The following is a 24583-nucleotide window of genomic DNA, read 5'->3' on the forward strand; positions in this document are numbered from 1 at the left end:
TCCACAACATGGGATTCTCTAGAAATGAGGGCCTAAACATGGGATGAGTTTTCACTCACAGATGAGAGACCCAGACAGTGCTCTGGTCAGCATATCCAGCCATGAACAGGCAAAGGCATTTGCAGAGGCAGCTACAAGGCGAGGATATGCAGTTGGTGACCATTATTAGAGGGTCTCTGGGACTTTAACAAGGCACACCAGGCCACCATTCTGAAAGGAGCTCTACTTGTGATGAGAACAAGTCAGGCCCATACTGGCCAGCCTACCAGCTGTAAGTGCCTGAGCAAGGCAGTGATTCAGCCAGACTGCTCAGATGAGCAAAGATTAGTCATGTACAGGCTGCAGGCCCAGTATTCCAAGGCCCCTGTGACTCTTTGTCGACTCAGGAATCTCATCCTGCAATTACCACCACTCCATTCCCTGATGCCATCATACAACTGAGAAGTCAAGGGAATCTACGACCTGTCATTGCATGGGTCAGGAACAAGCTTTGCAAGGACGTTCAGTCTTACCAGGGTTTCTTTTTTGCTCTTAGCAAAGATCAGAGAGCACATCACTCCTACTGCTGCCCCCAAAGTCGGAAGGGCTCAGAGTTAATGCCAGGATCAGGTGATTGACTACACAAAGAGACCTCAAGCCCCCATTCAGTAATACCCTATCCACAATTCTGCCAATCACACACCACCTCTTGGAGTCCTGAGCCAGCCAGCTCTGCCTACATGCTTGTGCGTGTACACAGCCACTGTCTGTACATCTGCAGTCCCTAACCCATCATGCCCAAGCCCACCAGCAGTCAGGTACTTTTTCTGGATTATATTCCTTCCCTTCCCTGCACAGCCAGCAAGATGATTGGTTCCCCAGGGACTCACACACACACACTCACCTGCACTCCGTGCCCTGCTTCCCTTCCCACTCCTTCCCAAGCAAATGAACTCACTTCAAGGCGGGGTCTCGCATCCGTGCAAGTTGGGAAATTGTATGGGAACTGGGAGAGTGAATGGCCTTCTTGTAGCTTGCTCTCAGGCACAGCTTGGCGCCTGAGTAACCCTCAGCTTAGCAAGCTTTCTGACAGTAGAGAGACATTCCCATCCTGTCCTTCATGTCCCCTTTCACCAAGACAGTTTATGACAAAAGCTGAGATGATGTGAGCAGTCACCACCATCCACCCTTCCTGGCTAAAGGAATTCTTACAAGCAGCAGAGATGTCTCCCAGTACCTCAAACATGTCTCCCATAAAGCAAGCCTCTAGATGAGACTTTCTGGTAGCTGTCCCACAACTGCAGAGTCAGAGCCATCAGACCTGTCACTTGCACCACTGAGCTAATGGCAGGTTTTTGTCTGAGGCCGGAGCAGTAAAATATCACAGGCTGTGACGAGGTGAAGTGCTCAGTGTGGCATGGGGATGGTGACATCTCACGGATGTGCTGCAGCGCACTCCCACAGGCAGGGAGGACGCAGGCTCAGCATGGATCTGGGCAGCAGGGTGTGAGGTGTCCTCCCAGCAGAAAGATGCTTGCTCCTCCATTCCATCCCAACACACATCTGATGCAGTACCAGAGGACTCAGATGTGGTACAAACCTCTTGGATAGAGGAAAGACCAAGTGGACATTTTACTTACAAGAAATTGCCGGTACTGCCTGGCATCACTCACTTGTGGAAACAGGACTTAGGATAGAGGCCCAAACATAACTCTAGTGCACAGCCAAGCATCCCTCCCCCAAAGGTCTTCATTTATTTTGTTGTGTGGAAGTATTGTACAGTACACATACATTACCAGCAGTTTCAGAGCCCTGAGTTGTCATTCCTACTGCCTCCCCTGAATTTGAGAAGAGGGGCAAGATCACTGTCCTCTTCTCCCACTTCACCTGCAAGGAAACAGGCCAGGAGAAGTCCAAAAACAGAGGCACCGGCTGACAGGACTGGAGATGAACCTTAGAAAGTCAGACTCCCAGTCTACCACTCTTACCATTTGAGTCCTATTTCCCTGGTGCTGGAAGAGAAAACCCTAGTGACAGCTTTCCACAAGGCCTCAGTAGTCTGAGAAACCTTCTACACACCTGAACAGAAATCAGACTAAGGAGATTGTACAAACTAATATAAACCCTATTGCATTTTAAAGGGACTTACCACCTCTCTCTGAGGGTCTGAGAAATGTTTTGGGGCATTCTAGGTAGGGTTGGGATTCTCTTAAATTCTTTAAGATTGTTTAAGAAAGAGTCAAAGAGGTATTTGCTTCTGGTGCGATCCCACTAGAATCTAAGTGGAATTTAAACTGCACAAATGAGGAAAGAAAGTATACTTTCCTGTCTTTCCTGACACAAGGCATCATGCACCTACTTTTCCTAAACCACAAAACAATAGGGCTCTGGTACCAACTCAACTTCTCTGTACCACAGAGGAAGCTAATGCTGTAAAAGACAAGGACAGTGCAGTGTGTGATGTGGAGTAAGACCCAAAACCAGAAACAGTGAGAAAGGCAAATGTGCCATGGAGAGCAGAAAGGAGGGAGGGAGCACCCAGGCTTCTCCCACCAGTTCATGTCAGTATGTGAAATGGTGCATCCGTCTCAGGAGAGCAATGACCCAGTTCCCCAGCTGGGACCCCTTCAGCCACAGAAAGAGTTCATACAAGTTGATCTGCCACAGGCTTAGGGCTTCTGCGAGTGAGATCTGGGCCCTCCTGTAAAGCGAGTGACTCTTGTTCCTCTGGTACCTAGAATGAGAGAAACAGCTGCATTAGATCCAGCAGGAAACAGCCCAGGAGGAAGGAGGCCTGTCCTACATCATCCGTACAACTGACCCTCCCCAGGGGTGGGCAATATCTGCCATCTGGAGAATCCCCAGGAAGCAGGGATTTTCTCTAAGCAGTGCTTCTGAGGAGCTGGGGATTGCCTTTCTTAGAATGAATCTGGCAGGAGAGACAGCCTGCTTCCCTTGTGAACTCAGTTCTCTTCCCACTGTGCATAGTGATCCTGGGTTATGGCAGCCCTCTGCTTCTATGCCCAGCTTCACTTCAGCTCACAGGGACAGGTGCACACTCCTATTGCTTTTCCTGGTAGCACACCTGTAAGAGTCCAGCAATCCTGACACACAGATTCCAGGAAAAGTATTTCTCCACCTTTCTTTAGCAGGGGCTAATTGGGATTCATAGGTCCCTCATCAGCCTGAGAAATAAGTGTTATTTCATCTGCAAGGAGGAGGAATCTGAGGCAGAAGTGCATTGACTCATAAGACTCACAGATGGAAATCACTTGCACAACTCCTGTTCCTGGCTTTTAAACATCAGCCTGATCTTCAGTCAGCCCAATTCCCTCAATCAGGGTGCAGTGAACTTGCAGATCTATCCTACCCACAAATACCACCCAGTGGTAATGCCTGTAACGGGCAGGAAGCCCCTTCCCCTCCTCTGGGGGGACAAATCCTAAACCCTTAACCTAAGGCCTCCAACTCTATCCCTGTCCCCAGCCCCAGGGTGACAGGTTTGTCATCTGGAGAGGCTGATGGATGTGAGAACAGCGTAGACAAAGGCTGAGATGTGTAACTGAGCAGAGGTAGGACCACAATGAGGGGACAAGACCCACAGCTAAGAGTAATAGGCCAAGAAGTCAAGTCAGAGGCTTGTCAGGCCCCCTGAGTGGGGGGCCTCTAATAAGCCTTAATGACCCTGACTAGCCTGGAACCTCCCCCAACCCTCTGGTCATAGGCCCAGGAACCCCAGTTAATCTCAGACCTGCACCTTCCGTTCCTGCCTGAGCTACACTGTAAGAGTAATGGTCCCCAACTCATGCCCTGCTGTGAAGCCCCATGGCCTGGACCTCAAGTCACATACTGACCTCTTTGCTTGACCTCAGCCCTGTCTTGTCACCAGGGACCTGCTTGACAACCACTGGACATAATCTACAGATTGACTTTGGTTTGTTCTTAGACCTGCCACATCACCAGCATGCTGCCTTATCATGAGGACTTTTGATTGGATCTGACCACCATCTCAGGGTCTGTCCTGCTCGCCTTGCTCAGCTGCAGTGGGACTGGACCCTGACTGGCCTGGTGTACCTGGGATCTCCCTCATCTCCTGGACCACAGGGACAGTCAGCTCCTGCTGCTCCCTGTCTGACCTCTGGTGCCTGGATAAGAGACTCACGTGGAAACAGCTCTGATGCAGCAGCGAGACATGTTGAGGAAGGAGCTGGCACTGGCCCGTGTGTGCAGGGCTGACTCAATCCCCCTTAACAAGTCATTGGTCTTCAGCAGAAGCAGCATCTGGCGCGGGACATTGTTGAGGAGCTGGGTGATCTGGGGCAAGTAAGCAGCAGCGTTGGACCGGATCTCCATGTCCTGTGGCCAGCCAGGTCATATCAGGGAGAAAAGAGAGAGAAGGTGAGAGTACATGGGAAATCCAGGTCCAGATGCAGCTGAGATTTGCCAGGAAGAGACAGTGTTTTTACAGACCATGACACTAGGCCAGAAGCTAAAGAGCTCTGTCCTCCTTTCCTGCAGACACTGGGCACAGCACTCACAGCACAGATCACTCTTGCCATATCCCATCTGTCCCTTGGTGAGATAAGGACCTATCTCCTCACTGGTAGTATTAATAGCCTCTCAGGAGAACAGCCACTCACTGTTATCTCGGTTCTTGGTCCTAGGCAGCCTGCAGCAACCAGAATTCGTTACTGCCCTTGGAGACTTCTCACCTCACGAGCCCCAAAAGGGGCAGAGCTGCAGGTAGCAGGATTGCTCAGGAAGGTGGAGGCATGCTGCAAGACAACCAGGCTGCTTGCTCTTTCCTGCCCCATGCAACTGATGGCTCTATGCTATACTGGTGAAGCTGTTTCCAAGGCCTAGTTTAGTCCTCTGTCCTCGACACAATTCAGCAGAGGTGAGAAAGCATTATGCAGTTAAGCATCATGTTAACCCAAAAGATCAAAAATTGTCATCTGTCAGATCTAGACCTATATCCTCTATTACAGCAGCCAGTAGCAGATAATTAAGGGAAGAGTTTAAGTCCAAGGCAATCCTTCATGTTCTCTGGTTCTCCAGATTCCAACTAATACATTGCCTACTGTAAGAACCCAGGGATAACTTACAGGCTACAGCCTGAGCCACATAAGATGAGCTCCTCTCCAAATACAAGCCACCAGAGCATGCAAGACAGTCAGCTCTGCCTCTTCTGCCTGTTTTTAGATCTGAGATTTCCCTCACCATCCCAGTAAATGTAGCACAGTGTAGCTGGGAGCTGATCCTATATGCAAACCATGTCCCTACCTCTTCTTACAGAGGCCATGTCATGAATCATGACATGAAATCCAAAGACAAGTCCCTGGAACATCTGAAATCTCCAAAATCCAGGAGGACACATGCAGAGGGGCAGTAAATAATTTCTTACAGGAAGGAGCTCCTTTGTGGGAAATGACAGCTCTAAAGCCTTCTCTCCTCTGGAATGAGGGATGGCCTATATTTCATGATGTGGGATCTCACACTCACTCTTTGTGAACTTCAAACTTATTATAAAGGAACAGACCTGTACAAACTGAGTGTGCAGGTCATGATGGTCAGAGATGTACACAGCTCACACACCACCATGGCTGCTTTGCTACTGACAAACAAATCTTTGTGTCCTCCTGCTTCTATCATTGACCAGATACACAAGGCTTCAGCAAGAAGATGCTTAGCTCTCCTAAATGTTAATTGTTTTGTTCCATTATTTGTTGGCAGAAAATTCCTCGCTGATTATCTCTTATCCCTTTTCCCAGCCAGCATCATTGCAGAGCCTACATTATTTTCCACACATAGGTTTTCTTCTCTATTTCTTTTCTTTTTATTTTTAGCTCCAGCTGCTTGTCCACATCACAAAACAACCACATGATCTGTCATCAGAACTGTCATTTTCTGTCAAGGGCAAAGCCTGTGTGCAGAGGAAGAAGTAAGCTATGCCACAGGACCTGAGAAAAGCCCCTTGGCTGCAGCTGCTGAGGCTGCTGCAGGATGCAGCAAAAGACATCATAAAATCAGATGAGATGAGGCTAGCAGCCACCCTGAGCGATCAGCTGCCTGGCCCTGGCTTAAGGCAGGAACAACTATACCTACGGCAATCCTCTTACATTTGCCCAGCCTGCACCTAAAACTCTCCAGTAACACAAATTGAAACCTCCCCAGACCATCTGCACTAGCATTTCACTGCTTTGCCGTTAGATCTGGCTTTTCTCATGTTTAGCTGAATTTAAACTTAAACCCATGACTGCTTGTCCTGCTTGCAGCTCTCTTCAAGAAATTTGAAAATCACTTCTACAACTCTTCTTGACCTGCCTTTTCTAGATTTTTTTCTGACCTAACTTGCTCAGACTTACCTCAAGGGTTGCATCTGCTTGGCCACTAGTCCTTGTAGACTCCTACTGGACTTCCCCAGTTTCATCAAACCTTTCTCAAGATGCAGTGCCCCAGACTGAGTACAGTACTACAGATAAGATTTTGTTTAGGAAGGTTGGTTCCTTGTCTCACAGGCTGCTGTCATGTTGATACATCCTCATGCACACTCTCTGGAGCTCTGCACTGATGGTACCTGCCTACACAGTGCTCAGCTCTTGCTGCTGATAAAATCTTTCAAATTCACCTCTAAAGTAAGGGCAAGCAGCAGCTCATTTCCTAATGCCACAGCAAATCTGCTCAGCTCCCCATTATCTGCTGCAGGATTATCTAGTTTCAGCATTAATTGTGTCATGTAGGCAAAGACAACAGAGCTGGTTCCATACACGCAATTCAACTCAATGACAAAGTTCATTAGCACACACAGGGTACCATGAGGCTGCAGCTACACCCCTGGTGTAACCCTCAAAAGCAAGTTGGGAATAAACATTGCTCACTAGCTCAGATTCAACACTGGCCTGGTAGGATTGGAGTCAACGCTGTGCCAATTTGCTTTGGCACCTATGAATTTTTTTCTGGAGCTACCAGCTACAAAACTCACCAGATAAGCACAGATCTGTTAGATAGTCATTATATTATTTCTGATGTACAGAAAATTAACTCAGATAAAAACCAATCAAATTACTAGCTGGGGAGGGGTCCATTACCCAAGGTATCTGACCTACTCATTGCTATTGATAACAGCAAGCCAGTGCAGCAAATTCTGCCACATCCATCAAAATGAAGGAACTTTTAGAAGAGAATTTCATAGGACAATATTATAACACTACTTAAATGAACTTCATCCTTTCTACTATAAATATGTGCAGATAAAAGCAAACCATAGGATACAACACACTTCTATTTACAGACATTCGTCCATTGGCTGGATCACATCACTTTAAGTTCCTTTCTAGAAATAGCACAGTTGGCAGGGCTGCTACTATTCTTAAGGTGGGCTATGTGTGTATCAGGTGTGCGAGGAGGCGTGAGAAGGATCCCAGCATGTGTGGCTATGAAAGGGTGGAGAATGTAAGTGCAATTTCCCAGATTTGCAGTGATTGAGTTGACAGGATCTGCAGTTAAGCAACCTTGACTCCAAGTTAATAGGGTTTTTGATTGGGAGGTAATTTCCAGGGGTTTTTAGGAGTTTATATCAGTGCTGATAGTCATTTACATGAATAGTGATAATGCATTATCCTTCTCATGTCTTCCCACCAAACCTTTATGTCTCCTGTACCTTATCCTAGCCTCCTTGATGGTTTCCTGCACAGCTGCATTCAACAATTTTTTAAGAAAAGGACAATCTAAAAATGTTTCCCCAGCCAGAAACGGTGAACACTTAGGTATTCAAATATTATAAAAATTTAAGCAGCCCATGACAAGTGAATCCAGGAAATTAAATTCAGCCACTATGAAACACATTGCAGAAGGAGTCCTGGCTTTTTCTAGCTCAGTTATCAAAGCAGAAATTGCTACAGAGCTGCCAGGGGCTGCCCAGCACTGCTGTAATCTCAGTGGTGCAAGTGATTTTAACAAAGAAAGGCACCTGAGGAGAAGCAAGGGCACATGTTAGGGAAAGACACACAAGACCTACCTCGCTGGCAGAGACTGGTGACTGGCCAATGCCCCTGTTGACAGATTCCCAAGATCTGGCAGTCAGCATGCAGGCAAAGAGAGGATACAAATCCCCCGCCCCAAGCCGTCGGCTGTACTTCTGCACCCTCTTCATATCAGCCTTGATGAGGGCCTGCCAAAGGCGGCAGTAGTCCATGCGGAATGACTCGCTCAGCACCTGGGAAGGGAGACATGGTCCCCAGAAGGCCACAGAGGACAGGAAACAGGGAGAAAAGTCTTGCACCCCTTACCTGTGCCCTGTCCTCCATTTCAGAGTCAAAAAATATCATTGGAGGGTCATGGAAGTAATAGGAAAAATGTATTTATATGTGCTTAGAGGGGCAAGGTTCCAGCTGAGTGTGCTCTTTCAGCCTGATGCCCAAAGGCAGCCTCACAAGGCCCTGGAAGCCCGTCACACCTACATACCTGGTAGAGCCCATGATCCAGGAGGATAATGTAAGCCTTGCCAGAGGCTGGGCATTTCTTCACTAGCACATTGCCTGGGTGTGGGTCACAGTGCACAAAGCCATTCACAAAGATCATTTCGCTGTAGAGCTTCCCCAAGTTGCGAGAGATCTGTGAGGAGACAAGACATGGTCACAGATTGCCACCCACAGTAGGGTGCCTGCCGGGGAGGGGAAGCAGCCTCCATGTGACAATCCTACAGGGAGCAAGGGTCTGTACATGCTGATGTCCCCATGCAGAGTTCCTGCAGCTCCTCACACTGATGGATGCACAAGGTGGCTGCTGGCATCTACAGGCAGCAGGGTGGTTCAGGGCATTCAGGGAAGGATCCATCCAGGGAGCACCATGAAGGTGTTTGTGGGATCTGGGGTTATTTAAGGACACTTGTCTAGCATAAAGAAGAGATAGTACCTGTGGGTAGGAATGGGGTTTCTGATAATGAGGAGGAAAGTAGGACAGCAGATAGTGGCAGATACACATTCACAGGGAAGGCATGGAATATGCTGCCGGGGTGGGTGAGATTGCATGGAGGAATACTCAGGTGTTTCCATCCATGGATGGCAGCAGGACACAGTGGAGAAGGGGTGGGGGGCACTCAGCCTCTCAGTCTCCTCACCAGAATGAACATGGGTTCCCTCTCCCCTCCCTCATCACACTGTCCCCCACTTTCCCTCTTCCTTTTCTGAGACGCATGCTAATCTGATTTGCAATGTCTGTGAAGATGAAGAAGCACAGAAAAGCTGTTTAAATCACCCTGTCACTGCTGTGTCCCTCCACACTACTGCTCCTTATCACCAAGAGATGTTATTAAAGTTAAAAATGTCCTAGGAGCAAGCAAACATCCCCAGGGCACGGGATCAATCCCTTGCCACGCACTAACACAGCAGCCTTGCTCTGCCATCCCACCACCAGCCCTCCCTGCCATCCCAGAGAGGCACAGTGCTCCACAGCAGAGTGCTGAATAAGCAATTAAAAGACAGCCATTATAAATCATTCCAAGCTTATCTCCAGACACACTATGTAAGCAGCAAAGGGGCAGCTGTCCCCACAAGCAGAAGTGGTGGAAGAGGTAACAGGGATAGTAATGACAGCTCATCCTGCAGAAAACCAGACAGACAAGAAAGGGCTTGCTTTACCCACTTCTGAAATGTGGCCACCTCTAAGAAGAGCATTCATTATGAATAGTGGCCAAATAACTACAAATGAGGAGAAAGAACAAGAACCCTTCCTGCAGCACACCAACAGGGACAGCAGTATGATCAGGTGAAACAATCCTCTGTCCCTCAAGTGGGACCTGGAACCACTGCTGAATCACAGGGAATGCTGGCCTGCTCCAAGATGATTCACCCACACAGACAGCACAGCACAGCCCTATGACCTCCTGTAGTGCAGCTTCCCTAACACCATGCAGGTGTTATTTTAAGTACTGACTGAGGGGAGTGATGTTTCCCCTCTGAATCACTGGCAGAGATCACCAGAGCCATGAAGTGACCCTTACAAGTCTCCTTGATCGGCAGGCTCTAAAATTAGATAGGACCAAAGTACCAGGTGCTGTGATCTCCTAGAAGAGATGAGTAGCCCTTGCTGACAGTCCAAGGATGTGCCAAATAGTCTGTTTTAAGCCCATCATGTCACTCATTCACAAAGCCTCCCAGGGACCTGTACACCAGAAGGAATGGACTCCGACATCATGACTGATCACAGCATCAATCCTGACATTGGTGCACACACTGGACTAACCATGCTTGGCCCTCGCTGTCTCAGCTGCTTGTCCTTCAGGGGCATGGAAAAGCACAGAATTATTGAAAATGAGGACTTGAGGACAATCTGGGGTCCAACATGATGCCTCATACCCATCGAACAGAAGTCCAGACAAGGGCTGGCAGTTCCACAAACCGGTTGATTGGTCATGGCTGAAGGGGTTGTGCAATCTCCATCCTTAGAGGTTTCACAGAGCTGACTAGCTAACACCCTGAGTAAGCTGGTCTGACCCCATAACTGACCCTGCCTTAGAAGGAGATTTGATAGAAGCCTTCCTGAGGTTCCCTTCAAAACCCCAAATATCCTAGGATCCTACAAAAACGCCTCTCACCAAGTTATCCATGCCACCCTCATAACAGCATCTTATGATATGGCTGCAAGCTCCAGATGCAGAGAAGGTCCCCCCTCCTGAGTCACCATCAGCAGAAAGGTGACTAAATAGGTCTATGGTCATAGCCTCTTGCAGCCCATGATGCAACACAAAAGCAGCTCGAGATCCGTCTTCCCATCCTCCCATGAAAACAGAGGGGTCATAGCCCTGCTCAGACCCACACGCTGCGTCACAGGTAGAAGACAATGTTCACTGCAAGATCCCCATCCTCTCTCTCTTCCCTGCTGTACTTACATTTACCTCTCCCCCAACATGCAACCTTGAGTATCTCCAGTATCTTCAACTAAACTTCATGGCTTCTTTAAGACATATGAATGTATTCTGTACTATTTCATTAGCATACAAAAGATATTTTACAGGGATTTATGACACAAGCATATAAACAGTCTTCACTTTTGGAAAAAATTTACCATGGAGATGTGGTGCACACTAAAGTATTTTCACATAGTTTTGTTTGTTGTCATACCTCTAAAATGGGATACAAAATAAATTAAGATAGAAAGTAACAATACTGCCAAATTCTAAACAAAATAGGAAGCTTTACACTCTAGGTCTTAGAGTGTAATATGAATAACAACCTATCATTGTAATTCAGACAAAGGAAGTTCACATTTCTTGAGAAAAAGTTTAGGAAAAAAATATGAAACCTTTATATACATTAATTCTTCAGTACTGTGCCTTGTCACTTCGGGCCCTTATTCCACCCTTATTGAGAAGGCCACTGGATAAATAATATCTACAGAATTCACTTTGGAAGAACACAGCTAGGTGACATGAGAAAACAGACTTATGAAAACCTTTGCTCAGGAGAAGGGAGGAATTCAGCATGCATTTCAGCTGTGTAAGACCTCAGGGTGAAGGTGCATCACAAATTAGAAAAAAGGTTGCAATGATTTACAGAAGCAAAGACCAAAGTTAACACACAGGCTTTTTGTTATGACACAGAGAGGTCATCAGTCCTTTCCCTGTTTATCATCCAACAAAACAAGGTCTTTATCATTACCAGCGTCCCTCAGCATTGTTCTGCTGCACACTGTAAAAAAATAATAATCACTCTTGGAATTCTGCATTCACTTCCAGACACCTCATTAAGACAAGAGATGCAGACTACACAGAGGGAGTTCAGAGAAAGCAAATAAATGAGCAGGATGCAGGAGGCATTTACTTGGGAAAAAGATTAAAAGAGAGCTGAAGATTCCAAAGCTGGCTAAGGAATGGCAGAGGAGGAACAGTCTACCAGTTAGGTTTGAATAGCAAGGAAACAGAAGCACTTGTAGTTCTGTATGTGCTACAAGAAATACAACTAGGCAGAAGCGGGTGTAATCATGAATGGCATAATTTAGGCATAACACATATTTTAGGCATAACAAAAACTATGCTAATCAGCAAGCAGAGCTTAGCTTGATACATCAGGATGACATCAGGATGACATCAGGCTCTAGGTCTGGCCAGAGGCATGTCCTTGCCTATTGCCAGAGGGTGTGTTATTGCCTAAAAGAAGTTAAATTTGCCTGTCTGTGCAGCAGCAGAATATGATGACTACAGTCACCAAGTGAGCCTGTGGCCTTACCAGTCAATGCAAATACCAACCTGCCATTGCCAAATTATGCAACATGACCATGACACGGTGTCAGGGAAACCCCACACTTTCAGCCCAATGTTTTCATTTTGAAAAAAAACAGAGCTGAGGAATAAACAGATTGCTGACAACAATCAAACAACAGAGTGACAGATACTTGTATAACAGCCCGACCTAGGAGTAACTCTTCACCAACCTAAGCACAAGAAGTGCTTTTCATGTATCAATCTGGCAAGGATGCTACATGTCACAAACCATCCTATGTGAGTTACAAACAAATACAGAAGAAAATAAGAATGCAGTGAAGACATTAAGGTTTGTTACTGTACAGCATCACAGTCTTTCTATAAACTGGCCAAATTCACTGGAAATATGTGAGACAGAAAGTATAACTTTGTCAGCAGTTCCAAAAATTTACCCTTTAGATGGTCAGAACCTTTCCCCTAAATCCCAGCCTAACTTTAACGATGTTCAGTTTAAATACTTCTTTAGCTAGCATAATCCTAGCATTTAACTAGTTCCATTCATCTCCAGTATTTACTATCCCAATGTGTCGACCAGTCAGATAATAATCAGAATAATAAACAGCAGAAATTTGCCCCATTTCTACAGGGTGCTCCTTCACCTGGTGTGTCCTAGGAGTCAATCTGCCTTTTGCACAGTTCCACTGCATAAGAAAGACACACTTACACTGCAACCAATATCCTAAAGTTAATTCTAATATGGCACTTCTCTCTGACAAACTCCCAGTTTATTTAAGAAACTCTTCTCATTAGTTTTCGAGCACATGACTTTTCACTCAACATTGCTCCTTTTTATCCCTTTCTACTACTTCAGTCCTCAAGGCCAACAAGGGCTATTGCTACTCTGGTCCTCCTCCATAATGTCAGACCTCCCAGCCTGGTGTCATCAACAATCTCCTTGATACAGTTCTGTTTATGTTGAGGTCATCACCAATTTGTTAAGTAAGATCTGTTTGAAGAGCAAACCTCACAAAACTCCACTATGGTAATTTCTGTCCACCATTGCCTCCACGAGTTTCTCACCTACTTTGCAATTTCCCTACTAATCCCCACTTTTTCTAGTTAATGGAGTCATATCCAGCGTACCAAATATTTTAATAAGTACACCTACTGCATTTCTGTCATCTAATTCAGAGGATCCCAAGCTGTAGTGCAGCTTGATACCAGCAGTGATATATTTCTTCTTGTATATGTACACAGCCACAATATATTGCTGCCATCAGTTTTGAAAGCCTAGACAACCTGTCACCCTTGCCCCTGTATGCAACTCTCCCCTTAACAAATCAGCACATCCACTGACAGAGCGATGTGACAGTAACAGAACTCTAGAAAGTTCATCACAAATGAGTATCTTTAAAAACACCAACACGCAAGAAATCTCTCAGAAAAGAAAGAATGCATGCAAATTTGAGCTTGTGAGTATTCCTACAGTAAAAAGCACATATATCATGCTCATGGTTAGCTGCAATGTAACAAACCAGCCTGGTTTTATCTGGGGAAAGTCACTGATCCTTTCCTGGACTTGTGAGCAAGCTGGAGTGGTTCTGGCTCCATGCCTCTAACTGACATAAAGAAGAAAAGCAAAGGAAAAAATACTGTGTCATAGTCCTGTAGAGATGATCTCACTGCCTTGCCTCTGATAAGTCCTAGATGAAACTGCCTGATAGGGCATCATCCCTTCCTGTCCCACCTCCATCTGTGACTGTCTCTTTAGATCAGGAGCAGATACTAGTCTCTGGCCTTAATTTGGCTGTAATATTTGCCAATTATTTTAAGAGATGGCGACACTAACTTCTATTGATCTCATTAAAAGTAAAGGTCGTTGTGCAGCTCATTTCTCAGGGCTCAGTATTACCTCCTCCGGCCAAAATAATAGCATTGATTTTGGAACCTTAATCGAAGGTTAATTGGATTGAAGACTGTATTGGGTTTTTGCTTGCTTTCATTGTTGTTATTACAGCCATCATCTAAGGGTTTGCTTAATCCTGCTAGGGCAATTCTGCCCAATTAAACTGGTGTCAAATTAGCAAAGGGTGTGAATGGACAATAGCCACAATTTGAAGCCTTCTGTGTCTCTGCTCCAAAATGGCTCTTATCCACAGCAGATTAGGGTGGTCACAGTAGAGATTTTATTTAACACTCTGTCCTCTGTGATCCAGTTGTGAGGATCAAAAGTGCTGTTAGACAGTACTATCACTACACAGTCATCTAGCATCACAGCAAGGTGATGTCTGAACACACTTGATATCATTAAGACACAGGAATAGTTTTTAGGACTCCTGGAGTGCACTCCTAGCACTAGTTCTGTACTCTCTGTTGGGGACTCAGGAAATTATTTTCATGCTCAATGCTCCATCTTCCATGGCATTTAAGTGGGGAGAAACTTTATGATTCATCCACCCAGGGAACTGAGGGACTAACTCTGCAAGTTTGCACAGATTCTCAAAGGGACACACCTAGAGAAGACTAGTCATTGTTTTTTTAATTGTTTCTTGCATCTCTGTCAGACCCAAAATGACCATGGGGATCATCTCTCTTGGCTTTAAATGCAGTTGTATTTCCTTGAATTTAATGTAAAGCATCTTGCTGAGTCTTAAGCAATTGATTGACATTGATGTCAACCAACTTTCAGTTAGAAACAGGTTTGTGTGTAATTTAACTCTTTTTACCTGGTGTCTGTGCACAGTCCAAAAGCTGAAAATACTGGAGGTCACTATTCTTGCTTATCAGTGCCTTGTGAATTTCACTAAGCTTTAGACAAGATGAAACGTAGGACAATCTGCAAAGAAACCTCTCCCCAGACTAACTCAGCAAGTACAAAGAGCAAGAATAGCCATTTTCCCCAGAAAGAGTGCTCTTCTCCATGCTCCGCTTCATCTAACACTTGAGTGTTAGAAGCACAAATACTTGAGACATGAGAGGTTTCCACTGCTGACAAAAGGATCCCACCCTGGGAAATCCCACTTAAATTTTAGCAGCTACACGGCTACAACTCCTGACTCTTGGCAGAAGGGTAAATCCCAGACTGAAAGCATATTTCAAGTTGCAAAGCTGTCAGCTACAGGAAGGTACTGGGCTCTTTACTGAGCTAAGAGATACCGTTCCAGTGCAGAACCCATTTAGTAACAGAAAGAAGCAAAATGCCACAGTAGGATGGGGTAACAGATGGAAATAACTGCACACAGTAGCTCATCTTAAGTACCTTAGCTGTTTGCTTTCCAATTCTCAGCTGGACAAAACACTTTCCTAACTTCTGAATCAACCATGGCTCATGATCAGGCTCTTAGCAAGCTGAAGTATATGGCATCATTTCCTTTCCTTGACTCAAATCCAAATCAGGGTGATCATGGGGACTCTTCACTTGGCTACCTGAGCTGGCTGGTTAGTTTGAGGCAATACACCACATGCCATGACCGCATCTGGAAGCTCCACAGGTCCTACAGCCTGCTGATACAGCAGCCCCTGCAGAGACAGGCAGAGAATGCACAAGGAAGGACACGGAGAAGCCATGTGGAAAACCAAAGATAATGTTAAGATTTGTATACAAATAAGGTCTCTCTAAATTAATCAGGTATAATCAGAATGGATGCAAAAGGAGCATTTGTGCCATTTGGGATCTTCTTTAAAAATCCATGCTCTAAGTAGGCTTGCTATCCTTACTTTCCTCCTGTATACAGTATGCTACAAATCCCCTGAGAGCCCCTCAATCTAATTTTTCTCTCTTCCCCGCCCTACTGACTTCTTCCAAATATACCTCCCCAACCAAGACTGCAAATGTTCTTACGTTTTGAAATAGGAAGAGACCAGTTTCCAGGCACCCCCTTCTTAGCCCTGCCATGTTCTGGCCTTCCCTTAAAATTCCTGCCAGCTCATCCTTGATAACTCTCCTCTCCAGATTTCCCTTTCACTGTCAATATCCTAGTTGTATGTTCCTCCTCAGCTACACTTGTACATGAATAAGTAACTGCTCCACAGGCAGATATTTCAGTGTTTGCACTTGTCTTTAGAAATCAAAGCCTTCTCTGATTAAATGCCATTACAATCCAGCACTTGGACGGATCCAGAGAGATTAATGTGCTTTTGGGCAGCTTTAATGATAATCCTGCTACAGACGGTATTAAGTAAATGTCAGTAACCTGGTTTGAAGGGAGCTTTCACCTCAGGGATCCTTTCCATTTAGAGGAGAGAGGCTCAGCTTGCTTTTCAAGGCTGCATTGTCACAAAAGAGAAATCCTGCTTAGTGAAGACTCCTCTTCCTCCACACCGTAAAACAAAATGGAGTAAGTTGATAGAGGGATTGATAAAATAAATAGATACGGGTGATTTATAGGGAGCTCATGCATCTCTTGAAAGCCAAGACTGCTGTCATACTATAAGCCAGGTTACGGTTTTGCAACCCCCTCCTCATGCTCCTTTCAGTGTCTGCTGCCTTTTGCTCATCTCCCCACCATGCCATGCAGTCCTTTACCCAGGGCAACGACAGCAGCAGCCAATAATTAACCCAGGCAATATTTGTCCCCATCTGCTGCACCTTGCTGCAGGAGAAGTCTGGGGTGAGCACTGCCCCTACCTCATCTTACTGTGGCCATAATAACAGACCTCTTTTCCCATCACATGATTCTGACAGGCTCAGTATTCCCTCCTTTCTACCTTGCTTTATTGGCAATGAGTAAAAGTTAATCATTAATTTCAGGGGGTAAGAAGAGAAAAGGAAGAAAGAAAATTCAGTCCTGCCACTGAGCTGAGTAACATTCTCTACCTGACAGATGGCCAGAACTCTCTGAGGCTTATACTTTGCAGTAGTAGAAGTCTGTTGACAACTTTTTAAAAATTACTTCTTAGCTATCATTTAGAGACTAGCTCAGACTCAAGAAAATACGTGATTTCACTTCTGCACAGAACATACTGTGCCAAGTCATCACGAAACAACCTTCCCAAAGGCATGGATAAGCAAAAAAATTAGCAGAAATTTTCAGCCTACATTGCTCCCATCACAAGCAAAAGCTTCTGCAAGTTAGAAGAACTGAAATTAGCTGCTGCTCTACAACCTTGCTATCTCCAGCAGTTTGAGAAAATTCAAAGAAAATCCCAGGGAGCTACGCTATGCTAGCTACCTCAATCCCAGAATGGATCTGCTGCCTGAGATCTGTGAGGAAGCGCAGCTCAAAATCTAAATGTACATATTGCTCAAGAGTCCTTTCATTAATGCATCAAAACAAGCCCTTCTGACTATTTCAAGACTTGAGGAGTATTCACTCTCCTATCTGCGCGTGTGAGATAGATTTGACTCCTGCCTATAGCAGAAGTATAAGATAAACTCACTCAAAGAAACAACTCTCTTACTTTGGACCAGCTGACTTGTCCAGATGAATGGAGCTGACCATGTTTTGCTACAGACAGAACTTTTCAAATCTCTCTTAATAGCAAAGTCCATGAGATAAAAATAATCAGAAACTGAAGTTGTTCCTTTAGGGTGACAGGAACTTCCATCTTGGAACAAACCACGATCTCTTTAATGTAAGAGCATATGCCTCCTTGAAGATGCCCCTAGCTCTGCAGCATACAGGAGAGTGTTCCCCAAAAGGGATTATGTACTTTTCAAAGGAGCACAAGAACAGATCTCTCAGATCGATTGCTCTGTTCACATCTCTGTGTGCTTATTCTTCTGCCCCATCCCATCCTGTCTTGTCAGCCTCCATTTTGCACCAAGGCCAACATCAGTTTTGCATTGCCCACCATGCCCAGTTCAGAGTCGGCTGAGAAACTACCTCATTGACGTTGATGCCATTCCTCTCCATATAGGCCCTGTCGTTCACCTGTCCCCCTTCCATAAACTCCATGAGAAGGACGCGCCTTGTTGAGAGCTCCCAGTAGATCCTCGGGACCTGAAACAGGAACAGATGGGTTAGGTCAAGCAACAGCTTGGGAAGGGAAGGAGAATGTATCACACAAATCACAAAAAAGGAGTAAAACTGGAAGCAGCTGAAGTGAGGACTTGGTTTTTTGATGAGCACAAGAGAGGTAAATCCATCTATCAGCCTCTTCCCCAGGACAGCAGCAATGTGTACAAGGATAACACACTGATTTAACCACAGCAGAACCTGATCTCATGCAACATTTCTGGCCACACTCTACAGGATTTTGACCACCTCCCATTCCCAGTGATGTCTGAGAACTTTCTTACCTGCTCTGCAGCTCCTCTAGCTGGGCAGTTTAACTAGTACCTATTGCAAGTTTCTGAATCATCCACTCAGCTCCTTTAGACAGGAACTGCATTTTGTTTGCTACGCAGAGGGTCCACTTACGCAGCTTTAAAAATTACAAGCCATCGTCATAAATTGTATCTCCGCAGAGCCCCTTGGAACACGAATGCCTTTGAGCTGACAAACCCTGCATACTTAGGCCATCTGCAATTGAACTGGGAGAAAAATGGAGTGTCACAAATAAGGGACTTGTCACAGAAACCATGGGAGACCCTTAACTATCTTATTGCCAACAACACAAGTAACGAGTGTAAAATGTCAACGCACTTTTCATCCAAGCTGTGGTAGATCAAGCTGAGTGAGGTACCAGAGAAGAGGTCTGGGGTCATCCAGAGAGGCAGTGACACAAGTGTTGCTCAGGCTGGCTCCCCATTTTCCAGCCTCCCTCTCCAGACAAATTTCTTCCATGTTGAAGTCCCTATTGTCAAGAGCCATTTCACTGAATTCCCTTTGGATACTCCTCATGTCACTGTGCTGACCAAACCCTCAATCTGCCCAGATCTGCTTTTGCACATGGCTGAAGCCACACATATACATTTTGCCAAAGACATAAGGGAACTCCGCCCATTCCCATTACTGTGCCCCACTAGAGAGATAATAATTTTGGATCATGCAGAGAGGGAGCCAGCCGTGCAGTCTCCTCTCCTCACCCTCCTGACTCAGCCATGGACTCAGCACCTTGGGGCAGGACAGGAAGAGGTAAGAGGTGTTGTCCATTGACTGACCAAAACAGGTGATGCTCATCATTGCTCCTGAACAAGCAGCATTTGCTGCTCTTAACTATTGACAACGTCTCAGTCCCTTACACACTATCTGCTTCCCTCCTGTTCCTGTCCTGGAGAGACCACTTCTACTTTACCACGTGTGTGCCACTTCAGATCAAAGGCTCCTTTGCTGAGCAATTTCAGTGTTCCTCAGTCCCACCGTTCAACACTCCTGGTATACTTTGCATGTGAATCTTGCTTAGACTTTGATGCCATAGTTCCACTATAAGTAAGGGGGATTCAGACACTTGCAGCCCTCCCAGCTTATCTGGATGCCCATTCTTTGCAGTTAGATTGGTGAGAAAGCCTGCTAACTCCGAAACTAACAGTTCCCCATCCCATCTAGCTCACTGATCCCTTAGATCACTTCCGATAACACTCATTCCTGTCTCAGGATTTACACAGGCAAGTCAGTGGGCTTGCAAAGCACTATTCATGCTGTCAGAGATGCCTCTCTCAATCACAGCCAAATTCTTCAGCGATTTTTTTAATTACTCACAGATGTTTGGCTCTAATGCTAGTGTGTGGAAATAATTTATCTCTGGCTTTAAAAGCTCACACAGGTTCACAGCAAAAAATCTACTTCTCAGCTTTCTAGCGTGTTCAGGAAAATTTATGATACAGGAGCCCAATTCTTCTGTTGTTTTTAGGTGATGAACACGTCTCTGAATTGGCAGGTCAGACGGGAGGATCCATTATTTAGCCATCTCAAGTCATTTGTTATTGTTACACATATTGATATCATGATAGCTCCTTACCCCAGCAAGGAGGTGATTGGCTGTCTCCGTGGGGATTTACTTCACAGCATGCTACTTACAGCTGCAACAGATACATTCTCTAAGGTGCATCACTTCTGGTAAGTGCCCACTCAGCAAAACCACTCGCCTTTGGCCTTCCATAGCCCTGGTGGCTTTTAGCTGTCTGTGTCTATGGGAAAGCCACTGCTGCCGCTGGGCTCCAAAAGGACTCCTCCAAACCTGGAGTCAGGCAATATGGAATTACAACCTTTGCATGGAAAAAGCAAGGAAAAATGAATGTATCAGCCTGTAAAGTCTAACAAAAACTCACCTTATTTCAGACCTCTGTCACTTCTATCTTGGAACTTCTGCATAAACAGGAGTGAAAAGCTCATTTAGAAGTGTGTATGCAGGAAGGTCCCCAGGAGGGTGTGTTTTTGCTGCCATTTTGTATGTGCCATGGGCACAGTCACATCAGTGACTGCAACCATGGCACTATGCGTGTTTCCAGAAAGCACACACTTGAGGCTTGTGCCTTTTATATGTCAGCAAAAGATTTCTGAAAGTGTGACTTTGAAGATGTGACCTTATGTCTTTCCAAGAATGAGATGTGTACATGTCTGGTTTTACTTGAGACATTTGTCAGTGACCTTAGTGTGTGGCAGGGGAGGTGGGGTAAAAATGTCAGTGGGCAAGAGCACACACGGGTGCAATTGGGTTTCTGTATGAAGGTAACATGAATGCATTAGCCACAGATGTGTATAAAGAATGAACATCCAATTCTAGAGTAAGAACATGCTTTTTTCAGTAGGAAGGACTCATGTGAACATCCTTCCTCCTGTGATACAAAGTGTCCTCAATACTACTTGACATCATCATTTTCAGTCTAGCTTTTCTGTTCTATGTCCATTTCTTGCCCTCAGTTGAGACAGAGCCCAAGGAAAGGTACCATCAGATGGCTCAGCAACGAATGGCAAATTCACAGTCTCTGAACAAGTTCAGAAAGAAAATGAAAATGAAATTCAGAAAGAAAACCTGGGAAAATAAGTAGCAGGCTCCAGAGACTGCTGGTCCCAAGCCACCACTCCCGACCCAACAGAGTGCATTCAGTAGGAAACAAACAAGGAGAAAGCATGTCTCAGAGCATTTTCTGGTCTGTATTTGGAGAGCAGTCTAGGATGAACAACACAGAGGGGCTGAACTCCATTCTCCCTCCTTATGGTTCCTCCACCTGGTGAATGAGAAGCCTAAGACTAAGTAAGGGAGACTATTAATGCACATACATATACAGAAATACGTGTTTCCTCACCTTCAGGAAGTCAAAGTTTTTGAGCATATGAGCAACCCTCTCAGCATTTCTGCCTTCATTGAGGAAATCCAGCTCCAAGGGCAGATTCTTCTTAGCTTCTTCCACCAGCCACATGAACTCAAAATCTGGAAAAATCTGCTTCACAACCAAGAGGAGAACCTGAGAACAAGGAAACAGACAATCAGTTCCATCCTGGCTCCAAAGCCACACAGCTACACACTGTGCTGTTTTGATAGGATCATTCCATATAACTTACAGATGAAAAAACCAAGTGCTTTTAGGGTTCCTGCAGTATCACAGCACAACACAGTGTCATGCCTTGGTCATGTAACACAAATTCCGGCCTACACTTCCACAGAAGAAGGCACATCTAGGAGTTAAATGATGGCATACACATCAAAGGGAGGCCAGCTGGCTGCTGCCTAGAAGATAGTAAATCTCAGGAGAAGAGATGACATGGCCAGATCTCACCAAGGGTGTTGCCCTAGAGCAATTATCTTCTGAGTCCGATAATTCTACATGTCATTCTTTGACCATTTGAACAGCTCTCAGATAAAGCAGATGAGGAAGATCTAAAGTAAGACTTGTCACCTCTGTGTTACTTCTTCCACTGTTGAGCACAGAAAATCCTCTGGGCAGTTCAAAGAAGACAGTGGAATTTGGATACAGTTAGTAGGTTACAAATCTTTAAATAACACTTCTGGTGGGAGTCAGAGGGCAAGTTGCTCTTCAGCATCAGACAAAGCCATCCTCACAAGGCTGAGGAGGTATTTTCCAAGTATCATATATCCACCACATGGAATGCTCTTCTTAAAAGGATTAGGTATTCAGCAACACAGCACCTTGAAAAGCCCAGCCAAAAAGTTCCTTGAAACGTTTGCTTGAAGCAACATTTAATGGGTGAGTGAATCAACATTACACAACCGGATGGCATAATCAAAGCTGCATAGCAGGCAAGTATGCTTTCTGTTCAAAGAAAGGGACAGTTTCTCCACCAGAGTCACAAATTTACACAAGCTGACAATGTGGACCACACCTTAAGGAAAATAATTTTTTTGGCTCTTTTTAACTAACTGAGTCATAAAACAAGTAAAAAAACATAAAAATACAATGCACTTTGCTGTCTTTATTTCACCTGTTCTGTACATTTATCCGAAAACAGAAAAAGGCTTTTAAGTGTGTGTTATTGCACAGTTTCCCTTTCTCGATCTCCACCACTGAGGTGGGAACTCCTGCACTGCCAGAGGAACATTTAAAGTACACATAGGAAGCTGCTATCATTGAAATGTATGACAAAAATAAATTTATGAACCATCACTGCTCCTGTTCAGTTGTGTGACAACATTTGTTCTCCACCCCGTCTCAACTTCTCTTATCTAAATGTCAGTTGCAAACTCAATGTTCCTTTAAAAATGTAATCACCAGGTTCCAGACACTATTGAATTGTATTTTTTACTGTTATATCTAGAGGCATAAATCCTTTCAAATTTATGTCACCCAAATGAAATGTAACCAGTGATCTTCATGAACATGAACATAAACTTCATAGGGCCTCCAAGATTATTTCTTTGGTGCCTGACGCGAGAAAATTCATGCATTTTTTTTCCTTTCTTCAAATGCTCTTTTCAATCAATTTGCCAACTCGACCATCAGCAGGGACATACTAACAAGTATTTCACCTACCCCTTTTCTGACATCTGTCTAACATATTGTCTTGAAATAATTATTGATATAGAGAGAGCAGTGAGGTATCTCTCTCTGGGTTTATTAGATGCTGTACTGATTTTTAAAGAGTCAGCACTGATGCTATGAAACCTCAAGCTACCTTTCTGTGTTCAGATTCCTTCCCAGCAGTCTCTAAATAAGACCATCTCCATCAGTATTTAAATTAACCTCTTACCTAGCTGCAATGTCTGTCTGATTCTTAAAGGACCAGAACATTAGCACATGTGATCTGGCTTTCTATGCAACCTACACAAAAACAGTCCCACACAAGGATATGATGGTGCATGCAAGCCAATACTCCAAAAGAGACCTTTTAAAAACAAAACTGCATGTGTCACGTTCTGAGCTACCTGCCCATATATACAACACATCTTGAGGATGGTAAACTAGACTGTCTGTACAAGAAGGACAGTACCAAATTACCAAAACAAAATACACTGGTTTAGTTTCCAGTTTCCCAGGAGGAATGGTTTAAAGCCAGAAAAGACAGGAATCATTCTAAAATAATTTGTTTAAATGTCTCTTACCAGTATAACCAGAAATCACAGCAACATGGTGTGAGGAGATATGTTTTCTGTGATATCCACTGTTGGAAGGGCGAATGTCCCAAGGTAGACACAGGTTTTGGTTCATTCATACAGAATCCTCTTATTGCCCTGATCCCACACTCTTTCATTACCTGCTCATCCTTAATCCTTGACTGCTCTTTTTCTGCTACTCTGTTTTGGGAGGGACTGAAGGATGTCATAAGCCCCCTGAGAAGTGCTGTGCATGTGATTACTCACAGAAGCAAATTCATTGGGCAGACTACTGCAGAGTCCTGGAGAAGATCTGAATCAAATTCAAATCTGCAGCTGGACCCAAAGCCAGTTCAAACAGTTCTGTGTTCTCAAACCAGCACGGAAACAGACAGATCTTATCTTATTGGGACATCTTTTTGGAACCCAAAAATTTCTTTCACTATAAGTTCAAATTAAATACTCAGCTGCAAATTAATTTGCCCCAGCTCAAACCAGCTGTGTTTCTATGCAGACTAGCCAGGATTGCTCAAAGCAGGGTATTTTAACAGCCTAGAGAAGCTTTAGTTACGTGGTACTCTGAGAGGGTGCTGGCAGAATCTTTGATTTCTGATCTGTGATGGAGAACTGTGTTACTGCATCAGCAACACCCTCCAAACACTCGTCAGAACTCCTCAGCTTAAACTTCCCCTCTTTAGCCCCATGGACCTACCTGTCTGCCAATTAATGTGCACTTACTGTATTATACAGACACACACACATATATATACATATATATGTATACATATAGATATACATGCTTTATTAGGAGAGCAAAAAGCTTCAGTGTTACCACTTACAGACCTAATCCTTCCCATCTCCTCCACCTCAGCCCTGTGTCCATTTCCTGTTCTATACCATATTGCTGGCATCTTTGTCTGCTGCAATGCAGTACAGTGCCACAGTTTTTCTCCATTTCTTCCTTTCCATGGCTAGACTTAGAAGTTTGGGAAAAGCTACAGCACTGCACTGGGAAATATGAGTGGTATCCAC

The 24583-nt window shown here is 44.8% G+C and overlaps 1 protein-coding gene across 5 annotated transcripts in view; it reads right to left on the reverse strand.

The window, feature by feature from the left end:
* Nucleotides 1-1709: 1709 nt before the first annotated feature.
* The window catches only part of ADCK1 (aarF domain containing kinase 1), a 79809-nt gene continuing 56935 nt past the window's right edge, over nt 1710-24583 (reverse strand). For 3 of the 5 annotated variants that reach the window (XM_039552698.1, XM_010393425.3, XM_010393431.3), the window contains exons 6-11: nt 21309-21467; nt 18004-18120; nt 8443-8592; nt 7997-8194; nt 4142-4335; nt 2178-2713 (exon numbers count right to left, since the gene is read on the reverse strand). In XM_039552698.1, the coding sequence (XP_039408632.1) occupies nt 2542-2713; nt 4142-4335; nt 7997-8194; nt 8443-8592; nt 18004-18120; nt 21309-21467 (990 nt within the window). In that variant the 3' untranslated portion in view covers nt 2178-2541. Of the gene's footprint in view, nt 2714-4141; nt 4336-7996; nt 8195-8442; nt 8593-18003; nt 18121-21308; nt 21468-24583 lie in introns of all 5 variants that reach the window. The other 2 variants (XM_039552696.1, XM_039552697.1) reach the window with 1 other exon arrangement.

The sequence above is a fragment of the Corvus cornix genome, chromosome 5, assembly GCF_000738735.6.
Source record: "Corvus cornix cornix isolate S_Up_H32 chromosome 5, ASM73873v5, whole genome shotgun sequence".
In the NCBI taxonomy this organism is placed as follows: domain Eukaryota; kingdom Metazoa; phylum Chordata; class Aves; order Passeriformes; family Corvidae; genus Corvus; species Corvus cornix.